This window comes from Cataglyphis hispanica, chromosome 16 (genome assembly GCF_021464435.1).
Source record: "Cataglyphis hispanica isolate Lineage 1 chromosome 16, ULB_Chis1_1.0, whole genome shotgun sequence".
NCBI lineage: Eukaryota > Metazoa > Arthropoda > Insecta > Hymenoptera > Formicidae > Cataglyphis > Cataglyphis hispanica.
Window position 1 is genome coordinate 5,964,816 of NC_065969.1, and position 24,435 is coordinate 5,989,250.

The 24,435-nt window shown below is 34.1% G+C and overlaps 2 protein-coding genes and 1 non-coding gene across 10 annotated transcripts in view; 1 reads left to right on the forward strand and 2 right to left on the reverse strand.

The window, feature by feature from the left end:
• Positions 1 to 8,585: 8,585 nt before the first annotated feature.
• On the forward strand, positions 8,586 to 11,114 carry LOC126855440 (farnesol dehydrogenase-like). The gene is made up of 5 exons (XM_050603089.1): positions 8,586 to 8,927; positions 9,115 to 9,241; positions 9,915 to 10,047; positions 10,276 to 10,428; positions 10,775 to 11,114. The coding sequence occupies exons 1-5, from the start codon at positions 8,624 to 8,626 to the stop codon at positions 10,841 to 10,843; spliced, it is 786 nt and encodes a 261-aa protein (XP_050459046.1). The 5' UTR covers positions 8,586 to 8,623; the 3' UTR covers positions 10,844 to 11,114.
• A 366-nt stretch (positions 11,115 to 11,480) lies between these two features.
• The window catches only part of LOC126855432 (dual specificity calcium/calmodulin-dependent 3',5'-cyclic nucleotide phosphodiesterase 1-like), an 84,778-nt gene continuing 71,823 nt past the window's right edge, over positions 11,481 to 24,435 (reverse strand). For 6 of the 8 annotated variants that reach the window (XM_050603066.1, XM_050603071.1, XM_050603070.1 and 3 more), the window contains 9 exons: positions 24,074 to 24,187; positions 21,910 to 22,062; positions 17,845 to 18,094; positions 17,040 to 17,297; positions 16,364 to 16,533; positions 15,721 to 15,966; positions 15,358 to 15,584; positions 15,088 to 15,177; positions 11,481 to 14,894 (listed from right to left, as the gene is read on the reverse strand). In XM_050603066.1, the coding sequence (XP_050459023.1) occupies positions 14,803 to 14,894; positions 15,088 to 15,177; positions 15,358 to 15,584; positions 15,721 to 15,966; positions 16,364 to 16,533; positions 17,040 to 17,297; positions 17,845 to 18,094; positions 21,910 to 22,062; positions 24,074 to 24,187 (1,600 nt within the window). In that variant the 3' untranslated portion in view covers positions 11,481 to 14,802. Of the gene's footprint in view, positions 14,895 to 15,087; positions 15,178 to 15,357; positions 15,585 to 15,720; positions 15,967 to 16,363; positions 16,534 to 17,039; positions 17,298 to 17,844; positions 18,095 to 19,971; positions 20,026 to 21,909; positions 22,063 to 24,073; positions 24,188 to 24,435 lie in introns of all 8 variants that reach the window. The other 2 variants (XM_050603068.1, XM_050603072.1) reach the window with 2 other exon arrangements.
• On the reverse strand, positions 23,190 to 23,261 carry Trnat-cgu (transfer RNA threonine (anticodon CGU)). Its single transcript has one exon. It is a non-coding gene; the product is annotated as a tRNA-Thr (tRNA).

Below are 24,435 nucleotides of genomic sequence, written 5' to 3' on the forward strand. Positions count from 1 at the left end.
TATCGAATTTGTCAATTAACAAATTGACTAATTGTAAGACATAATCGAATACTTAACTGCGCTGCACGCGTATAAATGTGTGTATATGAAAAAAAAAAACAATTTAGATATAATTTAAATAAAAAAATGCGTGTATTTTTACTAAAAAAACATTTAATTATATCTAAACTATTAAAAAAATAATTTAATTTTTAATTTTTTAAAATAAAACATTACATATAACATTTAAAATATTAGATATCCGCGTAATGGTTTCGCTTGACACAAATGTTCTACGAAAATATTCTATAAAAACAATGAGTGAAAAAGGATTATCTAAGATTAATGATCATTTTCCCCTAAAGAGAACAGAAAGATTCTGTCTATTTTCAAGTATGTAGCTAGCGTATAAGTTTGCGAGCAAATAGATCCATATAGAAAGTAAACCATGTCCTGCGCTTGTCGGAAACGCATCCAACATTACCGGTCATCCGTTGTCTGCCAAAAATATCAGCAAAACCGTTTTCGCCATCGATTAAATTGACGCGTATCGATGAAGAGAGTTGTCGACGAATTCGTTCTCCGTCGTGTGTCGCATGCGTTTCTTTTTCCTATATCTAAAATAAAACGTACATTGTATAAGAATAGATTTATGGATAAAAAAATTCTATCAAATATATTATATAGCGCTATTTTCAATTTTTAAGAGTTGTTTGAAAATTAATAATATCATCAAAATGTATCTATTAAAAAAAAATATATTATTATATTAGAATCCTGTATAAAAAAGTCATTTGTACCGAGAAATGTGCGTTTGGATAAATATAGAAAACTGTTTTGCGATTGATGCATTTTCAGTGCAGTGCAACGTAATTATCCTTGCATGCAAAATTATTACGTAAATGAATTATATGCACGTGTCGTATAATACGCAATACAAAATGTACTTGATAATATTTGAAAAATTTGTGTTGGTATTTTTATTTATATATAGAGGATATTGATTAAACGTTGATTAGATCACATGTTTGTTTTGTACCATTAAAATTGAATTAATTAATTACAACTTTTAATCTCTTTATAAAATGTATTTTTTAACTTTAATTATAAACTTTAATATGCTACTATTAGATTCTTAATGTGAATATGAAAAAACTAAACTTCTTATTTTTCACAAATTTTTTCTTCATGTCTGCGATCTATTATTAAAAATAGAATATAACAAAATATATTCTAATTCATTTATAAATATTAAAAATCATATCAGCAGTTTTAACACTTATCTAAAAGAATTTATTGGCATTAATTATTTCTTAACTATAATGTCAATGTCAATTGTCAATGAGTTGAATAAATTATCAAATGCAATTTTCATGATGATAAAATAATGATAAGAACATTTGTTTATGTTAATGTTGTAATTAATAAATTAGAATATATAAATTTTCAATTTTATAATTGCATGAAAATTATATGTAGTAATATTAATGATAAATAAAAAATTACATAAATAGTGCGCGCGCAGCTATAATTTAGTTATATTAAATTTTCATCATACATTGTACTATATATATATATATATATATATATATATATATATATATATATATTCATTATAATAAAAATATTAAAACATTAAATGTATAAATTATTTCAAATATAATTATATATATATATATATATATATATATATATATATATGTATATAAATAAAAGCAAATTCTTACACACATTATAGCTCTTCTACTTTATTTTCGGCTTATTTACTAAGTCCGACCAAACCAATATAAAGTTTCGGATGAAATAATTGCGCCAAAATATATATAACGAAGAAAGCAGGAAAGTGGAGGCCACTTTATATGGGGCTTTCAACGAAAGTGCGTACCATTCGTTCTCGCAAAATGACCATACGAGACCCGTTCATGGCAAAGCTGCGCACGTCGTCCCGGGAGGATCAGAATTTCTACAACGGAATATCCCTGCGTAGGGATATCTCATAGGTGCACATATTACATACATATTTTTCTGTCATTCCGTAACTCTCGTACAATTCCTAGCGACGAATGGTAGATATTTTCCGTGAATCTCACATACATACGTAAAGATTAAATATATACATCACTTGATACAAAACGGACATTTGCTTGTAAAATTGTGCTATATCAGTGTATTTTATGCAATGTTATATTAACGGCGAAATTTCTCATCGGTCTTGGTTACCGCGATAACAATAGATTTTACGACTTTTGATGTGTGAGAATCGTATCGGACATGATTTAATTGCATGTCAATCTTTTGTGAACGAGAGTCCTCGAGGATTTTTCTCCATTGCAGAGCGACGTGCTATGTGTGCTTTAATATTCGATAAATAGTCGTATCATGAGTGAATTTTAAACGAATAAATGCATAGTTTATTATGAAAGAATACGAGAAAAATTCAAGCTTCAACTTTTTACGCGCTACAAGGTTACATAATAACATATTTATCATATGCTGTATGCATTAAAAGACAAATCGTTTTACCATAATGATGTATCATTATTCAACGATTAATCATTCATTAAATTCATGATCGTATTTGCATTATTACAGATATACAGGACAAGGCTGAACAACAATCGTCCCATCAGTAAGTCAGGCACGTGGTTTACCGATGTCCGCCCGGCTAAAAATCAGTTATGATTGACTAGACTTTACTCAATAATAATTCTTTTGTTAAGCGTTATACAAAAAAAAATGATAAAGGACTTTTCTGCTTGGTTTAATCCGCTCTATCTGCACGGATAAGGCGATTATTATCAGACACCCTATATATACATAAATACACACTCTTGATTATTACAAGATTGCAACACTATATATATATATAATGTTTTGAATGTTTGGAATTTGAATGATGCAATTTTAAACCAGCAATATATATACGGAGAAAAATTAAAATAATTTATCTTAAGCAACAAATAGCGATTATTTCCAAATTAAAATGTCACAAAGATCACAAATATCATGCGACATTCGCAATTTCGCAATGTCTTCAGGATGTCTTGGCAATCACTCACACTCACATTTATTCAAAATTGGAAGTAAAAAAATCGACATGAATTACTTGAAACAATCGGGAATTTCCGTCATCGGAGGTGTCTTGGTTCGAAGATCAGATCTGTTAGCATTGCTCACAATTTCCGGTATTTCCAAACAGGATGCACAACACATCTTGACATGTCGCCGACACGAAATTTATTTCGCTACATGTGGCCCATAAAAGTTTGATTTCAATGATCAATTTGTAAAATATATTTCTGCTTATTCTTAGTCAAAATATTGAAATTTTACACAATTTTAATTGTCAATCATCCATTGCAAAATTTCATATGTCATACATGTTAGTTTATATTAAGATTTACAAAATCTTTCAGAAAGTCAATATGAAAAGACAAGACACTAAAAATTTAATTATTGAGTCAAATTACATATATTTTTTATCTTTTAAAAAAGTATCTTTTCTTTTATCTTTAAACTTGCAAATTTACATGTAAAGTGAAAGATAGGCAATAGTCACATATCGAACTTGAGAAAGCGAATGAAACTTTCTACCCGAAGACGGCGCATAGTATCGCGCTTTTCTCCGGAACTTTGTATCCTCTTTTCATGAATCGTATCGTGTCTCGGACAGCAATACCAATCTCGAATAATATGATAATGCGGCTTGGAACGGTGAGGAAAGCGCAACGATGTGCACCGGAAAAGATGTCCTACATTCTTGGGCATCATCACATTTTCTATTAGTTCATTTTTCAAAAATGCCTCACTTTATATATCTATAGTGTATGAGTGTATGTGTTATTTCCCTCTATATACTCGTTTACATAATTATTTATACTTTTTTGTTGTGCAAAAAAAAAAAAAAATAATCTTATACAAAAATGACGAGAGTATTTAAACGATTTAGCAATACATAATTGCGTTAAAACTTCTCCAACAATCAGACTTGTAACATACATTTCTCAGCTCCCGGCTATCCATATCGCGCGTTTGCCGGTATAATCCAACTTTAGTCCCAAGCGAGCCACTCGTAGATCTTTAATCCCTCGTCCTGAGCAGAAATCTCTACGCTATCGTTTCCTATCCGAATCTAATCTCCGCGAGTCACCCATTTCTTACTCTCATTATACCGCCCAAGCTCACTGCAGTCGAATGACTCGCGTTGTTTTGCCGCTATTAATTACTTTTTCCATTTACATTGACTATCCCGTAATCTCTAAGAGTTGAAAAAGTCACGCTTCAGAGAGTGTGAGTTAATTATTGTTTTAAAAATTTAATAAAAAAAAACGTTTAAAAGAATTTTTTTTCAATCTTGAAAAATGTTAGATACATATTGCTTAAACGATAGTTTAAAAAATAAAGGGAGCATACGCACATACATTTAATAAGAAAATAGTGTATAAATAGTATCTATGTTATCGGCTATCTATATAGAAAAGAAATAAATATGTGTTAAAACTTGTATATGCGCGATAATAATAATTAAATTAATATATTTTTCATCTTTGATTTTTTTTTTTTGTATTGAGAGTTTCTGTATTAAGATTGTGGGTCCTTGACTTCAATCTTTTGTTCATCTTTGCTATAAGATAATTAAATTCCGAGATAGTAAGCCGTTATCATGACACAAGGTCAGAGACGCCGGAAAAATAGAAGGAGAGAGCGAGTAAAAATAAAAATTTAGTCGGAAGGACACTTCAGAGTAGCATCATCAGCGATATTTAAAATCTTTTCTCCCTATCTGTTATCGTTCACCGTGACTGTTGACTGTGACCTTTGTCATTTGCTCTTTGACTCGGAATTTTCTCGATAGTCCACATTCGATATTCTCTCATTCCCATTCGCAAGAATTCATTTTTGCAACATAAACCAGTTTTGCAAATCGTCATCCTTCTAAAAGAAGTTGGCATGGAATACAACCGAATGTCGAATCGATGTACGATGTACAAACACTTGGGATCGGATATTCTTTCGATAATATTCAACTGCGATTCGAAAATTTCATCGTTCTTTTTTTTTATCGCATCCTCGGAATTTTTCCACTCAATAATTTTCAATGAATAATGGAAAAGCAGAATTTAATCGGAATATTAATCGGATTATGATTCAATGATGCAATAAAATGATGTTGTTACGTCCGGTAGACTTCACGAATATTCCTTTTTTTTTTCTTTTCTAATATATAAATTATTGGGTCCTGCAGACCGCATGGTTGTTTTCTTTCATAGAAAATCCGTTAGCGACATAAATTTACGTTCTAAGAAATGCTACGTCCGACAGAAAAAATAAGCAGGCGAAGTCTGGGAAGCGAAAATGTGTAATCTCGCTGTCGAAAGTCAGCGGATCTATAAATTTAACGTTACAATTCTGAAGGTTCGAGAATTTTAAACAAAAGATAACAGACGGTCGAGCGTTAGAAATATAAAACCATGTGGAAGCGAACGACAAACAGACAGCAAGATATGCAAGTTTAAGCTCAAGTATCAGGCCCTAGAACTTTAAACAAAAAGCAGAGCGAGGTCCAGAACAATGCATAGACGATCCGGAGTCGAAAACTCGCGACATTTGACACCACATGCTTGCCTGCCAGACCACCCTCTTATATTATCTGTTTATCATAAATTTCAAATAAAATGTCAACCTAGGAGATTAAAGCAAACTGGGCATGACTCGATCTGTAAAATGAAAGCCTCACCCTCACCCGATAGCAACTACTCTCCATTGGTTAAACTCAACCAATACCTATGATCTAAGAATCTAGAGCAACGCCCTAGGAAAAATCGGAGGGCGTGATTAGAAACAACTATTCGTTAAAATAGATTAACAAACCAATGGAGAGGAGGAGCAAAAGGGCTTAATAAACGTCGGACAAGACCACGCGACACTCTCTAACGTTCCAAAGTTCAGTCTTTCGGGCAGTCTCCTTATACTTCGTCGAGAATATAGCGCCAAGAGTGCCGTGTCCTCGCGAAAAAGACTTTGTGACGTACCTTAAGGACTCGAGACTTTATCGTGAACCGATTCCTATCCTCAGTGATTTTCGAATTGAGATTTTATAGTGCGTTTAGTGTTACAAAGACTGTCCGAACCAATCAATCTTACTGCGAACACTGAGGCAGTCAACCTCCACCCGACGAGCTCGAGAGCCAAAATCTACAGGGTCGATCACACGATTATTTTATCATCGCACTCAACAAGTATGGAAGGAGCAAATAGGAAACGATCCTCCCGTGCGTCGGTGAAGCGGGCGCGTAACCGTCGAAATAGACGGCTTAGGAAGAGGTTGGCTCGGGCTCAGGCGGAAACTAGTACCTTAAGCAATGTTAGCATTAATATCGACACAGACGTAGTCACTACCGACACTCCTCGCTCCCCAACCCCCGTTACTTCTCCTCCACCCCTCTCTACCCATTCAAGATCGGAGTCGCCCACCCCCTCGATCATTATTTTAGGTGACTCCCCCTATTCTTCCCCTCATCGCCCCCCTCACCAAGAAGACCCCCTCGAACTACGGGGTACTGACAGCGAACCAGAGATAGTATCTACAGAGACCGAAGACTCGTCTCGGTCCGAACGAGAGCCGTCATCCCACTGGCCAAACTTTTCTAAGGATTACCTCTACTTCCGGACATTGGCCCAGTTCCCCCCGATATACGACCCTCTTCCGGACGGAGCCATTTGCATAGGGCCCGGACCGCGAGGAATTTCTGACTGCACTAACCAAGGCCCCACCAGACACCGTAATCCCGTGGTTCGTCCCGGGGTCTCACTATCCTGTCGCTGTTCCTATAGAAGTCCTCTGGAGACAATTCCCCTGTATCTTAGAGGAGATCCCATAACACACACACACACACACACACACACACACACACACACACACACACACACACACACACATATACACACAATGACACATAAATATTAAATAATAGTTAATAAGCAATATATACTAAACTAAATGTTTAACAAGATAAACTTAATAATTTGTTCCTTGCTCTCATTTTTCTTTTATTATGCAATAAATGCAAAAATTGATATGTAAATAATAATATTCTTTTTTTTTGCTTAACCCTTTTCCCATCTCATATCCCGAGATCGCACAAGGTCCCGTCCCGGGTAATAAGGATTTAGTTCCTTTACCGAAAAGGGGACCATCGAACGAACGGCCTACTGACCGAGTAAAAGCGACCCTTCCGGTCGTTGACCTGTCACAGGCCCAGGTCAATTCGTTCGACTCCGAGACACTCGTTGTCTAGCGTTTGTCTAGCGGAGTTAAGTAGGTTACGCCCTCCCGCTGACTCTGACTCTTAAGGGTCTGGACGTAACAATGTTCTTAAACTTGTTTTCAGCGCACATAAAGTGATGTTTTTAACTTATATATAATACAAGATGATTTCTTATATAAATTATATCGCAAGTAATCTCTTTTTACAACTTTTGACTTTAATTTTAGTATGAGAAAATTATTGAGAAATTGTTAGTAACTACAAAATAACTAGCGCATCTAATTGCACAATGTATATCACATCATAGTGCTGTGTCATTCATTTGAGAGATAAGGTATTTTGTACCATTTATTTTCTACGAGAAAAATAGCTATTTTATAATAATCACTACGGTGAGTCAAATCAATGAAAATCTTTGTACAACTGGTTCTTTTCTTCGACATTTTAAAGAATATACATTCTGAATTTTTTTTACAAACATAACACAGATTATATCTATAGAATAAAATTTAACAAAAATTTGAAATAATCTCTTGTTGTTAGATGTCTCTCAAACAATATCTTAAATATCTCTATTCAATCTTTCTAATCTCTCCTAACAATCATCATTTTAATTTTGTTTAATTTTGCGAAGAGCAATTACATATATATATATGTACTGCAATATGTATACATGAAGAATATAACAGAATAAAGACGCGCGCAATAAATTAACTGAATTAAACAATTTGTTATAAACGAGAAAACAAGATAATAAGCCATTCATGCGGACTCTTACATAATCAGAAAATAAATACAAATAAGATATTATTAATTTATGCATGAGTTAGCGCAGTTTTATGCCGATTCACACAAAATTAGAATTGTGTCCTTCACACAATCATAGTATTTTTATTATAATGTACTTGTTATATTATCGCACTTGCTGCTCCTTATCGGCAAAAAATAAGTTATTCAAAAAAAAAGACGAAGATTTGTCCACAAAATATACAAAAAATATTTGAACAAGTATGAATAATCATGTTATTGTGTCAATATTTATATTATTGATAACAATTGTTGACGACCTCGCAGACAAAATTGGCCATTTGGGAATGCTTGAAAATTTAGAAAATCTTTTATAAATTAACGTCTTAACAGGAAAGCTCTTACAATTAACATATGCAAATGCATGCAAAAAAAGTCGATCTAAAGTAATGTCAATGCTTTTCCATAAATTCTATCTACACGCTTTTTAATGCGTCGATATCTCTTCCGAGTTATTGGCTAATAATAAAGTACGTTATCCGTGGTTGACGTTGGTGAGGGTAAGCGTTTAAAAGAAAGCGCGATGCACCAGCGGTATCTCAACAGTCTTTCGTGAGATTTCTACCGTAATGGATCGTTGGGAAGGAAAAGTCGCTTTAGTCACCGGAGCGAGCTCTGGAATAGGCACGCAAATCGTAAATGCGCTTGCGAAAAATGGAATGAAAGTGATCGCCGTCGCGAGAAGGCTGGCAAAGCTGGAGGAATTAGCGGTGAGTATCAAAAGTGAATTTAACGGCAAAGTCTACCCAATGGCATGCGATGTCCAAAAAGAAGAGGAAATCCTCAAAGTGTTCAAATGGGCAGAGGAAGAATTGGGTGGTGTTGATGTGATGATCAATAACGCTGGCGTAATGGTAAACGAGCCGATTATAGGTAAATATTCTTCTTTTTTCCATTTTTCTTCTCAAAAACGCTGCTTATTTGTAAAATTTTTCCAAACAAATATGCGTAAGATTAGGGTATATCTCATATCGATACTTCGTGTAATATTTAGAATTATTTTTATATATATGTATACGCAAGTTATATAAATTAATTTCCACACATTTTTCATTAAAAGAGGGATCGACAGAGAATTACCGTAAAATTCTGGACGTAAATGTACTAGCGGTGGCCATCTGTTCGCGGGAATTGGTACAATCCATCAAAAAGCGCAAAGTTGCAGGCCACATCATTAATATTAATAGGTAGATATGCAAATATATATAAATAAAATTTGGAATATGTTTATGAACACAATTTTAAACTTGCAGTTGTATATATTGTCATGGAAAAAAAATATACATACACCAATCTTTGTAATTGATTGTAAAAAGATTACACAGTTTTATTTTTATTAATAATCTGCATACTTTTATTGTATAATTTAGCCTTTTTATGGAGCTAAAATTGTGCAATAAAAGAATTTGAATATTTTGTACGCAAAATATCTGTGAGATGCGAGCGATATGTATGATGTAACAAAATTATATAAAATACTTATAGCTAAAATTATTAGTTATTTATAAAATTAATAAAAATGCATCTGTAAATGCCGACATTCTTATTTTATATTAAAACTATTTTCGCTAAATAAAGAGATTTAATTACACTAATAAATACGAATTGACGCTATATTAATGACGCGATCGTGATTCATTCTCCATTTATTGTAATCTTATTGAAATAAATAAGAAATAAATATATTTAAATAAATATCTATATAATATATATTTTTATAAATATATTATCCATAAATATGTGTGTGTCGACACAAAAAAAAAAAGTTAACTGAGTTGTAATTTATATCAATATTTCTATTCACTTTCGCAAAAAATCAAATTTGTTTTGTATGACTAAAATTTTTTGTCTCATCTACAGTGTAGCAGGCCATTATGCAGAGATGATCACTATGCCAATAAGTTTATATAGCGCCAGTAAATATGCTGTCACTGCAATGTCAACGAGTCTACGTCATGAAATAACGAAGGCAAAGCATGATGTAAAGGTCACGGTATGCGATCTTTTCCTAATTAAATTTATCAATACAAATTTAATATTAATCAAAACAGTATTGATTTGTCTCGCTTGTAATTTAACTTGCATTAACAGTGATATGTTCGTGACGTTTATGTTCATTGATAACGATGCCTCTTTTTGCAATGTGATAAGACAGTTGGATTGAGAATAATAATGATAATAACATACTTGAAAATATATTGTGTATTCTCCGTAAACACAGAGTATCAGTCCTGGCATGGTGGATACGGAGATGCTACGAAGCGCCGCTATTAACCTTGGCTTGGACATGGATTTGGAAAGCTTAACGATATTGAAAGACACTGATATCGCAGATGCAGTGATTTATAGTTTAAATGTGCCGCACTATGTTCAGGTATTATTTAATTTAGAGAATGATTTCATTACTTCGATATACATATATGTGTGCTTTTAGAAAATCTGTAATTAAAAATCCTACGTTATAAAAGTCAGTAAGGAAAATGCTTTGTGTCTTTTTGATTATCGACAAATCGCATATAATTTAATTTTATATTACTTTATTTAATATTTATAGTTATTCTGTTATCAAAAATATGCCAATCTTTGAATACTTAAATATATTTGTATGCAATGTTATTTTAAAATAAAAAATTTACTCGCACGAGAACTCGATCGTTTCGGTTTAAGTTAAGCATCATTCTATATCAATTATGTATACAATAGTGGTTTATGTGTTTCAGATATGTGAAGTCATAATAACTCCACACGAAGCTTTAGCTACGAAGAATCCTAGACCATTCAGTAAATAACGCATATGCTGCTTTTAAAGCCTGGCCTCTTTCCTAAGTTTTCAACAGCCACGCTTAAAAACCGATGAAACTAAAAGAAGATTCAAATATTATTTAACTTTTTGGGAAATAAAAAAGATTAATAATAGAAAAGAAATAGAAATACTTATATTTACATGCAAACCTTTTCACAATCAATACTTTTATATTGATATAGAAAATTTGTAAGAATATAAATTAGAATAGTTTATGATCATGATTTTAATGTTAAATAAAATAACTATATTTCTCAGCAATGTTTACCTATTTATAATATACATATAATTGCCCTTGAAAAATATGAAATATTAAATTACAAAACAAAATCGGAACAGATATTTCTCAGTGATTATTTATAAAATCAAATTGATCTCGTCTGCAAAAAAAAATACTTGGTGAAATATAATGATTGAATTATTTTTTCGTATACATTGTCGCATTTGTTTTTTCCAAATTAAAGCAATTTAAGGAATCTAGTATTTCCTTATGTTTCTGTAGAATTATGCGAAAGATTATGCGCAGAAGAATTATGAGAAAGAGAGAGAGAAAGAGAGAAAAGAAATAGAATGCTAATCATAGATGTGACGTATCTTTGTGTAATATATTAATATATCTCTCATTATATGTATATATATATATATATTTTTTTTTTTTTATACGTTTATACATTTCATTACATCACATCAAATGGACATGGTGCTGAAGTTGCTGGTTATGTACACATTCTTCTCTGTATTAAATTGTGCCAGAAAATAAATCTAAAGAGAAAATGTACAATCATCATGAATTCGTGGTAAGACACTTAGAAACGATCAGCGTCAATTGCATGGCGTGGCGAGCATGTGCGTCGTCATTCGCCGAGATTTACAATAGTCGAGATTAATGATATCTACGAACAATATACGGACGTATTTTGTTTCGAGAGAAGTAGAAAGGTAGCTTATAAAGGAGACATTGTGGGATTCATTGTGTATGTACTTTTAGCTTAAGAATTAATACAATATTGGTCAAGTACAGTATTATTAAAACTCCTTTTTATCATTCTACTCCCCATTCGATTTCGCGCAATTGTCGCTCGAGAAACTCATCAAACTATTATAATTAATCTCTCTTACTTATATCGATATATTTAAAAGATTCTTCGTATTTCAAGCGTAATAAGATGCACGCCGCTCTAAATATCGACGCTGCTTCGTTTATCCTTTCTTCCTTTTAAATTTTTAGAGAATCGCGGTCTTTCGCATCATGTATCATATAAGAAGGAAAGGCCGGTATTAATTTAAAGGAGAGCTTTCTAGATGATGAAATAATCGAGCCACGTGAATAAATACACGAAGCAGGCATTAATCGCCCTCGAGTTTAAATTCGAGAAATGTTTTTTAGTTGCTAATCATTCGCTGGAGGAGCGATGAGCAAGTTCAAATATATTACAATGAACTTTGATCAACCGATTGATTTAATTCACGTGACTCATCGATGAGTCTCTTAATACAATCGTAATTTCTCAATGCACTTTAACTTTATCACGCGTTTTGGCCCCTCGTCCGCTGCAGAAAGAAAAATTTAATTGCACGCGATTAACCGGCACGTGACAACATTTGAAAGAATTTTACAAAAGATTTAATCTAACTTTACAACATTTTACTGCTAATATTAAGCTAATATTCGCATGTCTGTAACAAAAACAATTATGATAAAAAAAAGAATTTTGTTTAATTAAATTTCACATAACAGTGTAAAAAAATATTAAACAAATTTTTTGTTAAATTTTAGTTGAGCGTAGCAATTAATCTTTTAGAAATTGTCGGATTTTTGCCGAGCTTAATACACTAAGTTTTTGATTTATTTCAATTAGTCAGGCCACGCTACAGTCGGTGAGACTAGAACATTTAAAAAATAATAGCAACCCGAGGAAAAATAAACTTATGTAATTTATTAAGATATATAATCATATTGTGTCTATTTCTCCCCAAGAAGAAGCAGATAAACAATTATTATCTAAGGCATTAACATTCCAGGAAAACACTACAAAAAAGAATTGTTGCATATTCTATAATAACGCAAACTCATGCAAATTGAATGAGAGGAATTAAATAAATGCAGGACGGATATGTTTACACTCTTCGAAACTAGTGAGATTATCCTATACATCATTTGTATCGATATATAAGTATATAATATCTCTGTGATTCTAATGATAAAATGTTTCATTCAAAAACTTGCTATAATTCTTCTATTTTTACGCTATATTTATAGCGGTATTTTCCACATTTATAGATAGAGCCTTATCTCAAGTTATTGCCACGTACACAGAACCGGAGTCAACTTTATCAGCAGATATACTTTCATTTATTACTTGTCTATAAATTTATCAACAAATTTCTTTTTTTTAACATAGATTTAACCTTTTATTCGTCTAAACATCCTACCAAGAATGTATGGACATAAAGAAAAGTCGTTACTCTTCTCTCTAATATATAATTTGACTAACATGTGTACAAGAGATGTATTAAAAAAAAAATATATATATATAAATCATAAAATCTGCAGTAACGGCAGCATCTTTTATGAATGATAAAGAGAAGATAGGGAAAACTGACTATAAATGGTTGATGTCTCCGATTCTCTTACGCGTGTGACACAATGCATATTAACACAATGACAATTATTTGTCATTGTGTCGAGAATTTACGCTTGTTGCGACGCGCATTCTTTCACGGATATGTGTTTAATTACAAGGCAATTACAACTAAAGACGTGCGTGTCGCTATGCGCATAAGTATCCTACGGCCGTAATATCGCGAGAAATCCAATAAAATAACATTTTATCTCTTTCTTTTTTTCTTTATATATGTATATATGTATGTACGAAATAGTTACGTAACGTATGTCGACTAAACATTATAGCCGCATTTTGTTACCTTGCTCTTTTTTTTATACATTGCATACACACACACACATTAAAGCTGCACCAGTGTACGCGTATACGGATACACATCTAATAAACGTATGTATGTACAAGGAAGTAATTCGCAAAATCCTATTTTTCCGCCGCGACTTACTGATAAACATGTAAACGAGAGAGACCGATGCTCCCGGTCAAAAATTGCGTTGGAAGCATAGAGCCTCAATTATTTGCAAATATTTTTCTTTTTATTTTACTTAGTAAAATTAAAATAAAAAGATTGCATTAAAAACGCAAGATCATTGTGCGATATTCATATCTTTGTGCGATGATGATCAACAAATTATAAAAAAAATCGTTGCGTAAAGTATCTCGGAGATTCTTATGCGATTAGTGTCGAAATCTTATAATCATCATTGATAGTTATAATGGATTTAGAAGCGTAATACATTCTTTCATCTATGAAGAGACTTAACCGTTACGAATCGTACATAATTTACATACCGAATACTTCAGTGTTGCAGGTTGCATCATGAGATTCTGTCAAATTACAAGCTTTAAGAAAAAAAGAAATTGATTACAACTTAATTTTTCACGCAAACGTAAAACCAAATTTGAAATCGGAGTCATAATTAATACAATCGACGATGATTATCTCGAGAAGCGCTATATCTTTCTAATGAGATCAAGTGATTTTACATATTGAGCCGTAAAAAATAATCGATAACTTCTAATTCAAACATCTTATATAAGAGTAGCAGAGACAAATACGTGATGACTCGGGCCTTTGGTGTCTAATAATTTAAACAAACTATTTCTCAATGTTACATGTTACGAATCGTCGTCTCCGCTCTAATGTGTATGACACACATACGTCTATTTGTACTACTACCGAATGATACTTGTCTCTCATTCGTAAGCGTAATAAGGAGCCCATAAACTTATATAATAGATGCCATCCAATGGGAAATCACGAGCTTCCTCGCAGTCTAAAGTTGCAGAGACTTTTGAAGAATACAATTGCTCGTTGTATCTTTCATTCTTCGACCGGAGCCTGCGCTCCCCCACTATCCTCGCGATTGCTACTGGCCTTTTGTTCTTGCTCCTTTTGTGCTTTGGCTTCTGCATCTGTAAATAGAACATTGACACATTGCAACTCGCCTCAATCTTGTTGAAGCAAATAAGTTAAATCAACTGCATCTGTACAGACAGAAACAAGATTTTCATAGTTATGACGAGAACCTTTTGTTCTTAAAAAATGATTCTTTTTATTTTTAAGGGATTAATTTAAATGTTTAAATTTATTTAAATTACAACATACCTCGAACTGCTTGTTCCTTCCAAATCTTTTTATTTTCTGCGAGACACGGAATCCAAGGTTTGTCAATTTTGAACCTTCTACTTTCCCCTCCTGAACATAATTTATTAATTAGTTAAAATTCATGAAACAATTTTCAGAAATTACATTTTGCCAATATAATTTAATCAACGAATTAATTAACGAACAAGAAAAAAGATGTTAAAGTGCAATTATTTAAAGTAGTTATGCAATTCAAGTATTTTTAGCATATGTGCTAAAAAATAATTTTACCGTTGCTAGGCTCATCTGCGGCATCTTTGACATTAAGCGGCGCAAGAACGGTTTCCAGCGTGTCACTGCATACTTGCATGCTAGGCTCGACGATAAATTCTATGAATCCTATTTGAGATTCAGCTACCAATGTATTGTTGCGATCGCATAGAGGAGAAAATGGCAATCCGAGCTCTCTCTCCTTGTCACCTTGTCTGAAAAATTCTTCGAGAAGTTGCATTGTCCACCTGTGCCATAATTCATCAATGTCATTTACATATCGTTGAAAAAATTCAGCGTTTTAAAAATTCAGTAAAATTTTTTAGTATTATACAAAAAATTTCACAATTTTACAAGCAATTTTATAAATAAAAGAATCTTCACCTATGATGAAGATCCCATCTTTTAGCAGGATGCGAAATGTCGCAGCAGTGGAGAACCAAACTAACAGCTTTGCTCTTATCCACGCTTGGTTCCGCTAAACTTAATAGATTCTTCATATTCTTTAACTGTTGAAAGTGAAAACTCATGTCGGTGGCAAGAACCATGTCGATCACGAGTGAGCGAAATTCTCGGAATTCCTCTCTCGACAAATTCTGTAATATGTTGCATTCATCTTCTCTAAGTATCCTGAAATATTGTAAAGCATTAGCTATTAGCTATTATAGGAGATATTAATTTCTCTCTCTCTCTCTCTCTCTCTCTCTCTCTCTCTTTCCGGTTTTCTGTCTCTGTCTAATTATCTATCTATCTATCTATTTTTTCTATTTACCTATCTATCTATCTGTCTACTAGAAAAGACAAAGTTATTTAAATCGAAACAGCCTAAGAAAAATTTTTTAAAAGATTATCTATTATTATTTACTACGGGTGTGTGTTTCCAATAGGTATTATTTAAAATTCTTAATTTTAATTGACATTTATTTTTAATAATTCTCAAGAGATGAGAAAGAAAATTTGTCTACAATTTTCGGATATAAATTATTCGGGAGAAGAAAACCAATCGCAAAATCAGCTTTGCGCATACCGGAAGCTAGCCGAAATGTGATGATTTTCCAGCACGGCTCGGTCATTATATAGGAGCGCTGTATCACTCCCGGACATTACATGGAAATTGTTTGTGGTCCCAGTGTGCTCGTAATCGTGAATAATCGCTGCCACGAGAGTGGCGAAAATCTCGAGATCGGTCAACCAGTTCTGCAACAAGTAATATAATCAGCTGGAGATAATCTCAAAAGTTAAAAGAATTGTCGAGGAAACGAACAAAGAATGAGATCGAGTAGAAATAATACCTTCTTTTGCTAAACTAATCAACCGATAAAAATCTCATTTTCTTTTCCATTATTTACATCATGATTCACAATTTTTGCTCTTTTAAAGACGAGGAGATATCGCAAAACGAAATCTTTTATTAATATTTTTGCCGGAAAGTATACTCATACTAATTTATACTAATTATCTAATACGTGCAATTAAATTAAAGAATAATTTATAAAACATAAAAAACTTGGAGAAATCTTCATTTAAAAAAATTAATAATTTTATAATAATTACTCACACAATCCCCCAAATGTGATCAATCAAAATTAAAAATACATATATTTATTACCTCTTGATACATAAATCGAAGGATATATTTTAAAAATGATATCAAAAAATTATACTAGGCGTATGTTTGAAAAAATCTCTTGAGAAATATTCACCATCAAACCCGTTTGACACAGGATATAATGCATCGTTTGCGCAACATCGGCAGCGTGAAGATTGTTATGGTATGGGTTTCGATGCCTGCAATATCCTTCTTCGACTCTTCCAAGAAAGCACTCCAGAACTGCGGGAGGTACTTTAAATTTGTGAATCATACCGTATCGATTGAGGAGATCGTAACCCAAGTATTTCACCGGTGTGCCCAAGGCGGCCTCATTCAAGGAAAACACATCGAACGACCAATCGTCTAAAGTCTTAAACAGTAAAGCGAGCAATTTAAAATTATAAAATTTTAATGGCAAATTGCTGCTCTCTCAATAACTTGATCAATTTCTACGACTAATTTACAGTCCTTTTCGTTTAATTGACCGTACGAGTAGCTTTTCATCTCTTAAATGGAATCAGTGTATTATCGCTGATAAGCATAATTTCATTATAAGTATAGTATATTGCGGTGAAATTTCATTGACAAAAATCAATGAGTGGCAATGGCTGATTTTTTGTGTAAAATCTTTGTAGCCATAATCAATGAAACATAAAACGGAGGAATAAAAGTTGAATGTTACTACTAATGTGAATGTTACCACTAAAAATCAAATATTCAAATCTTGTCACAGCTTTAATCAGGGACATTTTCACAGATTTCACAGATTCAAACTAAAATGTTAGGCCAGATGAGAAAAATGCATTGGATGCATTCCATACTTTCTCCTTTTCGAGATCCATATCTCGTGATACATGTTTGGTTTTTTAAAAATTTACTCGCTTCAATCCAACTTTTCAACCACCGGCGAGGATTACCTTGAGCACTTTCACGACTTCCGGCGGAAATTGCATGAGGGCGGTATTCGTGACTCTCCTGTAGATCCGATCGACGAATATGCCCGCTCTGATGGCGTGCGCGACCGAGCGGAATTTCGGCTTCTCGTCAGCCTTCCGTCTCGTAGTGGCGAGCTGTCTGGTGAAAGTTGACGCCAACCACTCGCGCACTTCCGGCGGCACCGCGTCCGGCTGCACCTCTGACAGCTCATCGTCTTCGTCCGCCAGCCGCCTAAGGGAGGAAATCGCGGGACGTGACGTTAGAACGGCTGACGATCAGCTGACGCGCTAACATATTCGGCACGATCATAATCCGGCCTACCTTCATTACACGCGTTCAATCGAGCCGAGACGCTCGATGTCAGCAAAAAAAAAAATTAACATCGTACTAAAATTATTGCATTTAAATTTGCTTTGCACCGTATAAATCGTACAAATCGAATTCGACTAATATTTAAATTGTACTTTATATTTGTTTGCTACGTTATTTTGCATCAATATTAATTTACGATCCCTATTACGAAATGCGTCGGGAAAATCGTGATTCTATAGATTGCGAAAAACGCATTTATTTGTCGCTAATTTGCAGATCGTGAATGTTGCGAACGAATTATGCGAAATTATTTTTTATTCACCGTGAGTCGCCGATCGTGAATCGAGATTACATCCGAGACAAAATCGATATTCCACGTTATATTACGTTTTATAAATGAGTATATGGGATATACCTTAAATTTATTAAAATGAATATTTAAAAATTTTTTTAACGTTGTTAAAATTTTTCATCATACATAGAAATTCGAATATATGTATAATAAGACAAGAATAAAATATTTTTAATATTCTTTTCCTAACTTTTTACAATTATTCTACGCGTAATCCTAACTCATTTCCTAAAGTGTTTACACTACAATTAAATCAAATATTTAAATATTACTACTATTGACTCAGCCAAAGTCACACCAATCACATCAGTTTAACGAGAAAGTGCGAATTGGACAGAAATATTGCGTTGAAATGAGTGAATTTGATGTATGTTTGTGTATATGCATATGCATGAGGATGACGAAATGAGGATTTGTATAAAAACTGAGCGATTCTAATAAACCGCTGCGTATATATTTGATCTCAAATTTGGTTCGATGCATAGATCGCAGCAGTGATTTATTAGGCTTGAACGATAGTTAGGTCGGTTTTTGGCAAATATAATTTCGATAAGGTTTTTTAGTATAAGCCAATATTATTGCAACGATAAATAATACCGCAAAGAATAATGCTAGAATCGCGAAATGTATTTTGCTTAAAAGTTTCTCTCCGACGTATCCATCGACTGCAGATTGCACAAAACACAAAACATCCAGATATTGCTATCGGTGAGAAAGTGCCAAAATTTGGATTAATTGATGCCATTAATAACACAGTAATACAATTATAACAATTAATTAAAATATTAAGAAAATATGTACAATTAATATGTATTCGTCCACGATATTTTATACATAGACGAATTGTGATAAATATTGTAATTAGAATTTTGCTATAAACACCTATAGATTTAGTCATTCGTAGAAAAGCATCATACGTCTGCATGCGCATCTCTTACATTGTTGTAATCGCATTGTTGTACTGTAAAATGTCTCAAAATCACATAATCTATTCTTCCAACTACAGATTTTTTTCTATTCTAATTAAAAATTAATTTTTAAATGTACAATTTTTTAAACAATGAAGACAATTATCCATTGTTGAAATGTTTCAAGCTTAATTTGTCTCTTATCTTTAAAATTATTATGACATAAACTTACGTAATTTTATCGAGTTTATCGATAAAGTAAAGTATAAGTCTATCTTAGTGCGTCCTATAATTCATAATTAGAAAAAAAGAAAAAGAAAAAAAAAGAAAACAGATCTCACGAGCAAAGTGATATTGTATTGTATGTTATATGTGTAGCAAAATCTCACGTAAATCGCGTGAGGACTGTTCATGCAGAAATAGCTCGATAAGGCGCCAAGCTCGAAATGCGGCGGACAAAAAAGAGCGTTATCTCCTTGTTGGCGTGTCTTCGCGATTTGCACTCGCGCAAAATGAAAATTTTGGCTGAAACGAACCTACGACGTACACCCGGACGACACGTGGCGGCTGACTCCACACGATCGGCGTCTCTATAACGTGAAACACGAAGGAAAAACATATATCACATTGAAAGGTTTCACATCGATCTAAGCATCTTGCTACATCAAGCAAACATCCCTGGCATGCCTGCTGCGTGGGGTGACTTGAAAATGTTCCCTCTTTATTCGCTCTTCGCCATTCGTTCGTTCTGGCTGAAGATGAGTTCCCGGGATAGCCATCCTCGTAACCGCTCTCGTAGCATTTTTCGAGTCACTCCCCCACACGCCGCAATAGATTTACGAGGGATGCTTATTATCGAAGACCGCCTGGCGATAAATGTATATACATGCACTTCTCTCTTTCTCGGGCAAGAACAATGCTAAACCAGTTAGAAACGATCGATTATCATGAAAACGATGCATGTTGCACGGCAGGCAGATACGTCCGACAAATCGTGTAGGTTACACCTAGAAAGAAGCTAGAAAAGACGTAGACTAGAGACAGGGAGCGAGAGAGATAGATAAGGCAAGGCAAGATTAAAGTTTTTCATGCTGTGTTCGAAAGTGTCGTTTGATTCGCGTGAATCGAGGAATCCTCTCGTCGATTTTTATCCTCTCATCTAGACTCAATGCTCGCGCACAAGATGCAGAAATAAAAATTAAAAATTGTCAATAAATGTGATTATAAATGATGTGGAATTAATGTTCCCCGTTGCGCATCGTCCGATTATTTCTACAAATTCGTGCGTCACGAAGCGAATAAAACAATGCAAGATTAGGAAAAGTTAAATGCCATTGTTAGTGATCTGTGGTCATTCACGCGTAACAAACACGAAAATTTAATCGCGCGCGTCATCATTTAATTCCAAAGGAGTAACGAATATCTTTGATAATGAATAGTATTTTCTAGAAGAAACGTCTGTATATACATAGACAATTGCTAATCGATGCAACAATTTGCAGTAACATGCTAATTGTCTCGAGTGTCAAACTATATCTTGTGTTCTTTGACTATTAAAAGATGTTTATTAACAAAAGAACGCATAGCTACGTAATGCGTTTTCATTTCTGTGCACATAAACTAGACTAGATAGATAACGTACGAAGGAGCTATATTCGCTAAAAGAAACGTTGACTCGTTCCACTTATTATTAGTTGGTATTCTACGGAGAAGAGCGACCACTCGCGCATTAAAATATAAGAATAACATTTTTAATATAGCTAAATGATCCGTTTAATGTGAGAAAGCCTTGGACGTCAATTGCATTACATTATATAATAATTACAATTTTTTATCCATAAAAAACAAAAGCCATCGTATTTAGCAAACATCGCGTCGTCGCGTTTCATCGATGCTGATCAATTGTCGATTGTGCTTTCACGTTATGCGCAAAATTCGAATCTGTGATGAGTATTGGCAGATTGACATTTAACGTGGTTGTATATGATGAATATTGAGAAACAGAGAAGAGATAAAAAGCAAATAAAATAATATATAAAATATTAAATGTCACGTAAAATAAAATATTGGAAAACAAATAGAATATTTTATTGTCAAGTAACGAGAAACATGTGTAAAACTTGTCGAATTTTAGAAAGAAATACATTATTACGTAAATGAAATTTAAGTTTGTCGCTTATCGCCGCGATTACCAACTATTATTCTCGAGAAAAAAATTTCTCTCGCCTCTCGCGAACGCGAACCTATTGTTCGACAAAGAGGACGACAAAGAGCGTCGACGGCACGCGGATACGGACGGCGGGAAAATCTGTGGGCAGGGAAGGAGATAAAAAAGAAACAGGGGGAGGGAGGGAAAGGAAAGGAAAGGAAAGGAGAAGGAAACTAGAGAAGAGTCGGAGGAAGATGATACATGTGGAGTGGCAAACGGTGCGGCGGGAGTCGTAAGGGGGTTGGAAATGTGAATGTTTCGCAACCTTGCCCAAACGGGGGTGCGAAGCTTCCGTTTCTGGGTTACCACCGCGTGGCCCTGTGGTCCGTCCGGTTCCAAGCCGCCCCCTAGGGATGAAGACGTCAGGCCCGCCCCCCTACGTGATGACCGAGCGCACTCATTCCCGCCTGAACTCACCCTGCGGTAGTGCTTGTTAGTTCATGTGTAAAAAAGATCAGGATAATACAAGATTAAAGTTTCCCTCTTTTTTTTTTTCTTTTTTCTCTTTTCTCTTTCTTTCTTTCCGATATGGACGATAGCGAGCGTGGCATCGCGTTGTTCATTTTCGACGAATATCCATATTAATAGGTCAAACTACACCGATCTTTGATAGAACAAAATTATGATAAACTCTCGATGCGTCGTGCTTCACGGCAGCATAGTATTCTCCGCTGATAATCATTGCTGAAATGAAGAATTGTGAGATATGTATCGTACTTTTGATGCAATGCCCACACCAATCACAGATGCGTGAAAGTAGAAAATTTGCAGAAAAAAATCAAGTGTTCAGATTGAAGCGATATATTGCAAGAGTCATAATCTTGTCATAATCTTCACGACACGTAGATATATCAAGTGCAAGTGATCGGCCGCGTGCATCGCACAATTTTCACACATTCGATGCATAAGATATTTTATCGCGACGCAAAGTGTATAGTAAAAGATATGCATTTAAGAATCAAATTCCTTGAAAAATTCTAAAGGTGTACGATAATTTGCTATTATTTTTATAAATAACACAAATTAATAATCGCAATAATTACTTTACTGATGCGATAGCAGTAATGATCATCAAATCGTATTATTAAAAATGCAAATTTGAGAAAAAAAGATATATATATATATATATAATATATGCATTAAATTTTTTTCTCGCACAAAAGCTCCCCTTCGATATAATATGCTTTGATAAAATGTACATATAAAACTATCCCTTTTTATATCATTTTTTTTTATTAGTAAAATTAGTAATAAACGCTAGAGTAACTCAATCTGCAGATGTCCAACATTTTCGGTGGATCTTACGACAGTTGATCAGAATTTACAGACACCTATTAATAACGGAAAAGATGAGAGATCACAATCTACATTATCAAACGCGTAAATGTTGATGTAGAAAGAAAAGAAGAAAACTAATTGATTTCGACATGTATATTTCGTAAGAACAAACAAAAATTCATAAAATTTTTCGCTTTCGATATCGTAGCATCGACATGACGACAATTTAGGAAGAATTAGGAGCCTTAAGGACAAAAATTCATTATTTGCCTCCTGTGAGGATTGAACTCACGACCCCTGGTTTACGAGACCAGTGCTCTACCACTGAGCTAAAGAGGCGTCGACATCCGACATCGACTCCTCTTCAACAAACCTAGAGAAATGATCTCGATTAGAGAGAAGCTAGACACGTTATGTCATAACGTTGTCGCTATGTAACGTTCGACTCATCGGCGCACTTGATGCTTTATCATGCGGACGATCGATCGACGTTTGCTCGCATTCAGGATCGTTTGTGTCCCTTATAACTGATTGTCTCTTTGATCGCCGAATGACCCTCCGAATGAACAAGGGTTGTGAGTTTCATCCGGCACGACGCATCGCGAGAACGAAAGGCTCTTGTTACGCGAAGCTAGGAGGCCGCACTAAATTTCAGTTGCGCTTAGCAAATGAAATAGTAACCGCGTGTTAAACTGTTGTGTCAAAAGTTGCACGCTCTGCGACTCCTGTGTCCATCGACATAAATGATTAATCGGGTAGTCGATGCTGTTAAAGTCATATCTTGTTCAATAATCGAATCGATTAATGATCTAATATCTAATGAATAAAACGTAAAACGCAACACGGTCGGCTACGTTCTATCGAAACACAAATCAAGTGCTATCACATCGATAAATTATACACCATGAATCAAATTGTATCTTGTTGTAATTATGATATCGATAGTGCCTATAAAAAGAGAATTGTTAATTAACCGCGAGGTGCGGAACGTGGAGGCGATAGCGTGTCGACAATGTCTGTAAATTTCAGCAGAAGAAAATAGTAGAACTTGAGATAATCATACAGAGTATATAAACCATTGTCTTTTTCCATTGCACGTTTGTACACGAGAGACTCGGTATATTCTCTCTCACTCGTGTAAAGAAACTTACTTGGTCTCGTCGATGAATACGGCCTCGAGTACACGAGCCGCATAATGCAAGTTTCGTTGAAGCAGTTCGGCGGATATTTCCCCGTGTTGTAGCTGCCTCAATAAACACCTCAATCTGCAAAAGAGAGGTATCCTCGGAGTTTGTTCCCTGCGCGCCGATAACGTGCCCTCTAAACTAGACGTTCGCATCCAATCGCTTTCCGATAATTGCGCGACAAGTCGAGATTGCTAACGTAATTGTATTTAACTCTTCGATGCTCGAAGGGGCGGATATTTTTTTTTTTCCACTGGATTGACGCGGGATTCTAATCTCGCGTTGAATAAAATATTTAACGCGAGATTGGAAAAAAAGCATTACGAGGA

Excerpts from the sequence above, each read along its gene's own strand:
- LOC126855440 (XM_050603089.1), top strand. The coding sequence starts at position 8,624 with ATGGATCGTTGGGAAGGAAAAGTCGCTTTAGTCACCGGAGCGAGCTCT. Across the intron at positions 8,928-9,114 it reads GGTAAACGAGCCGATTATAG|AGGGATCGACAGAGAATTAC; the intron begins GTAAATATTCTT and ends TTTCATTAAAAG. Across the intron at positions 9,242-9,914 it reads CACATCATTAATATTAATAG|TGTAGCAGGCCATTATGCAG; the intron begins GTAGATATGCAA and ends TCTCATCTACAG.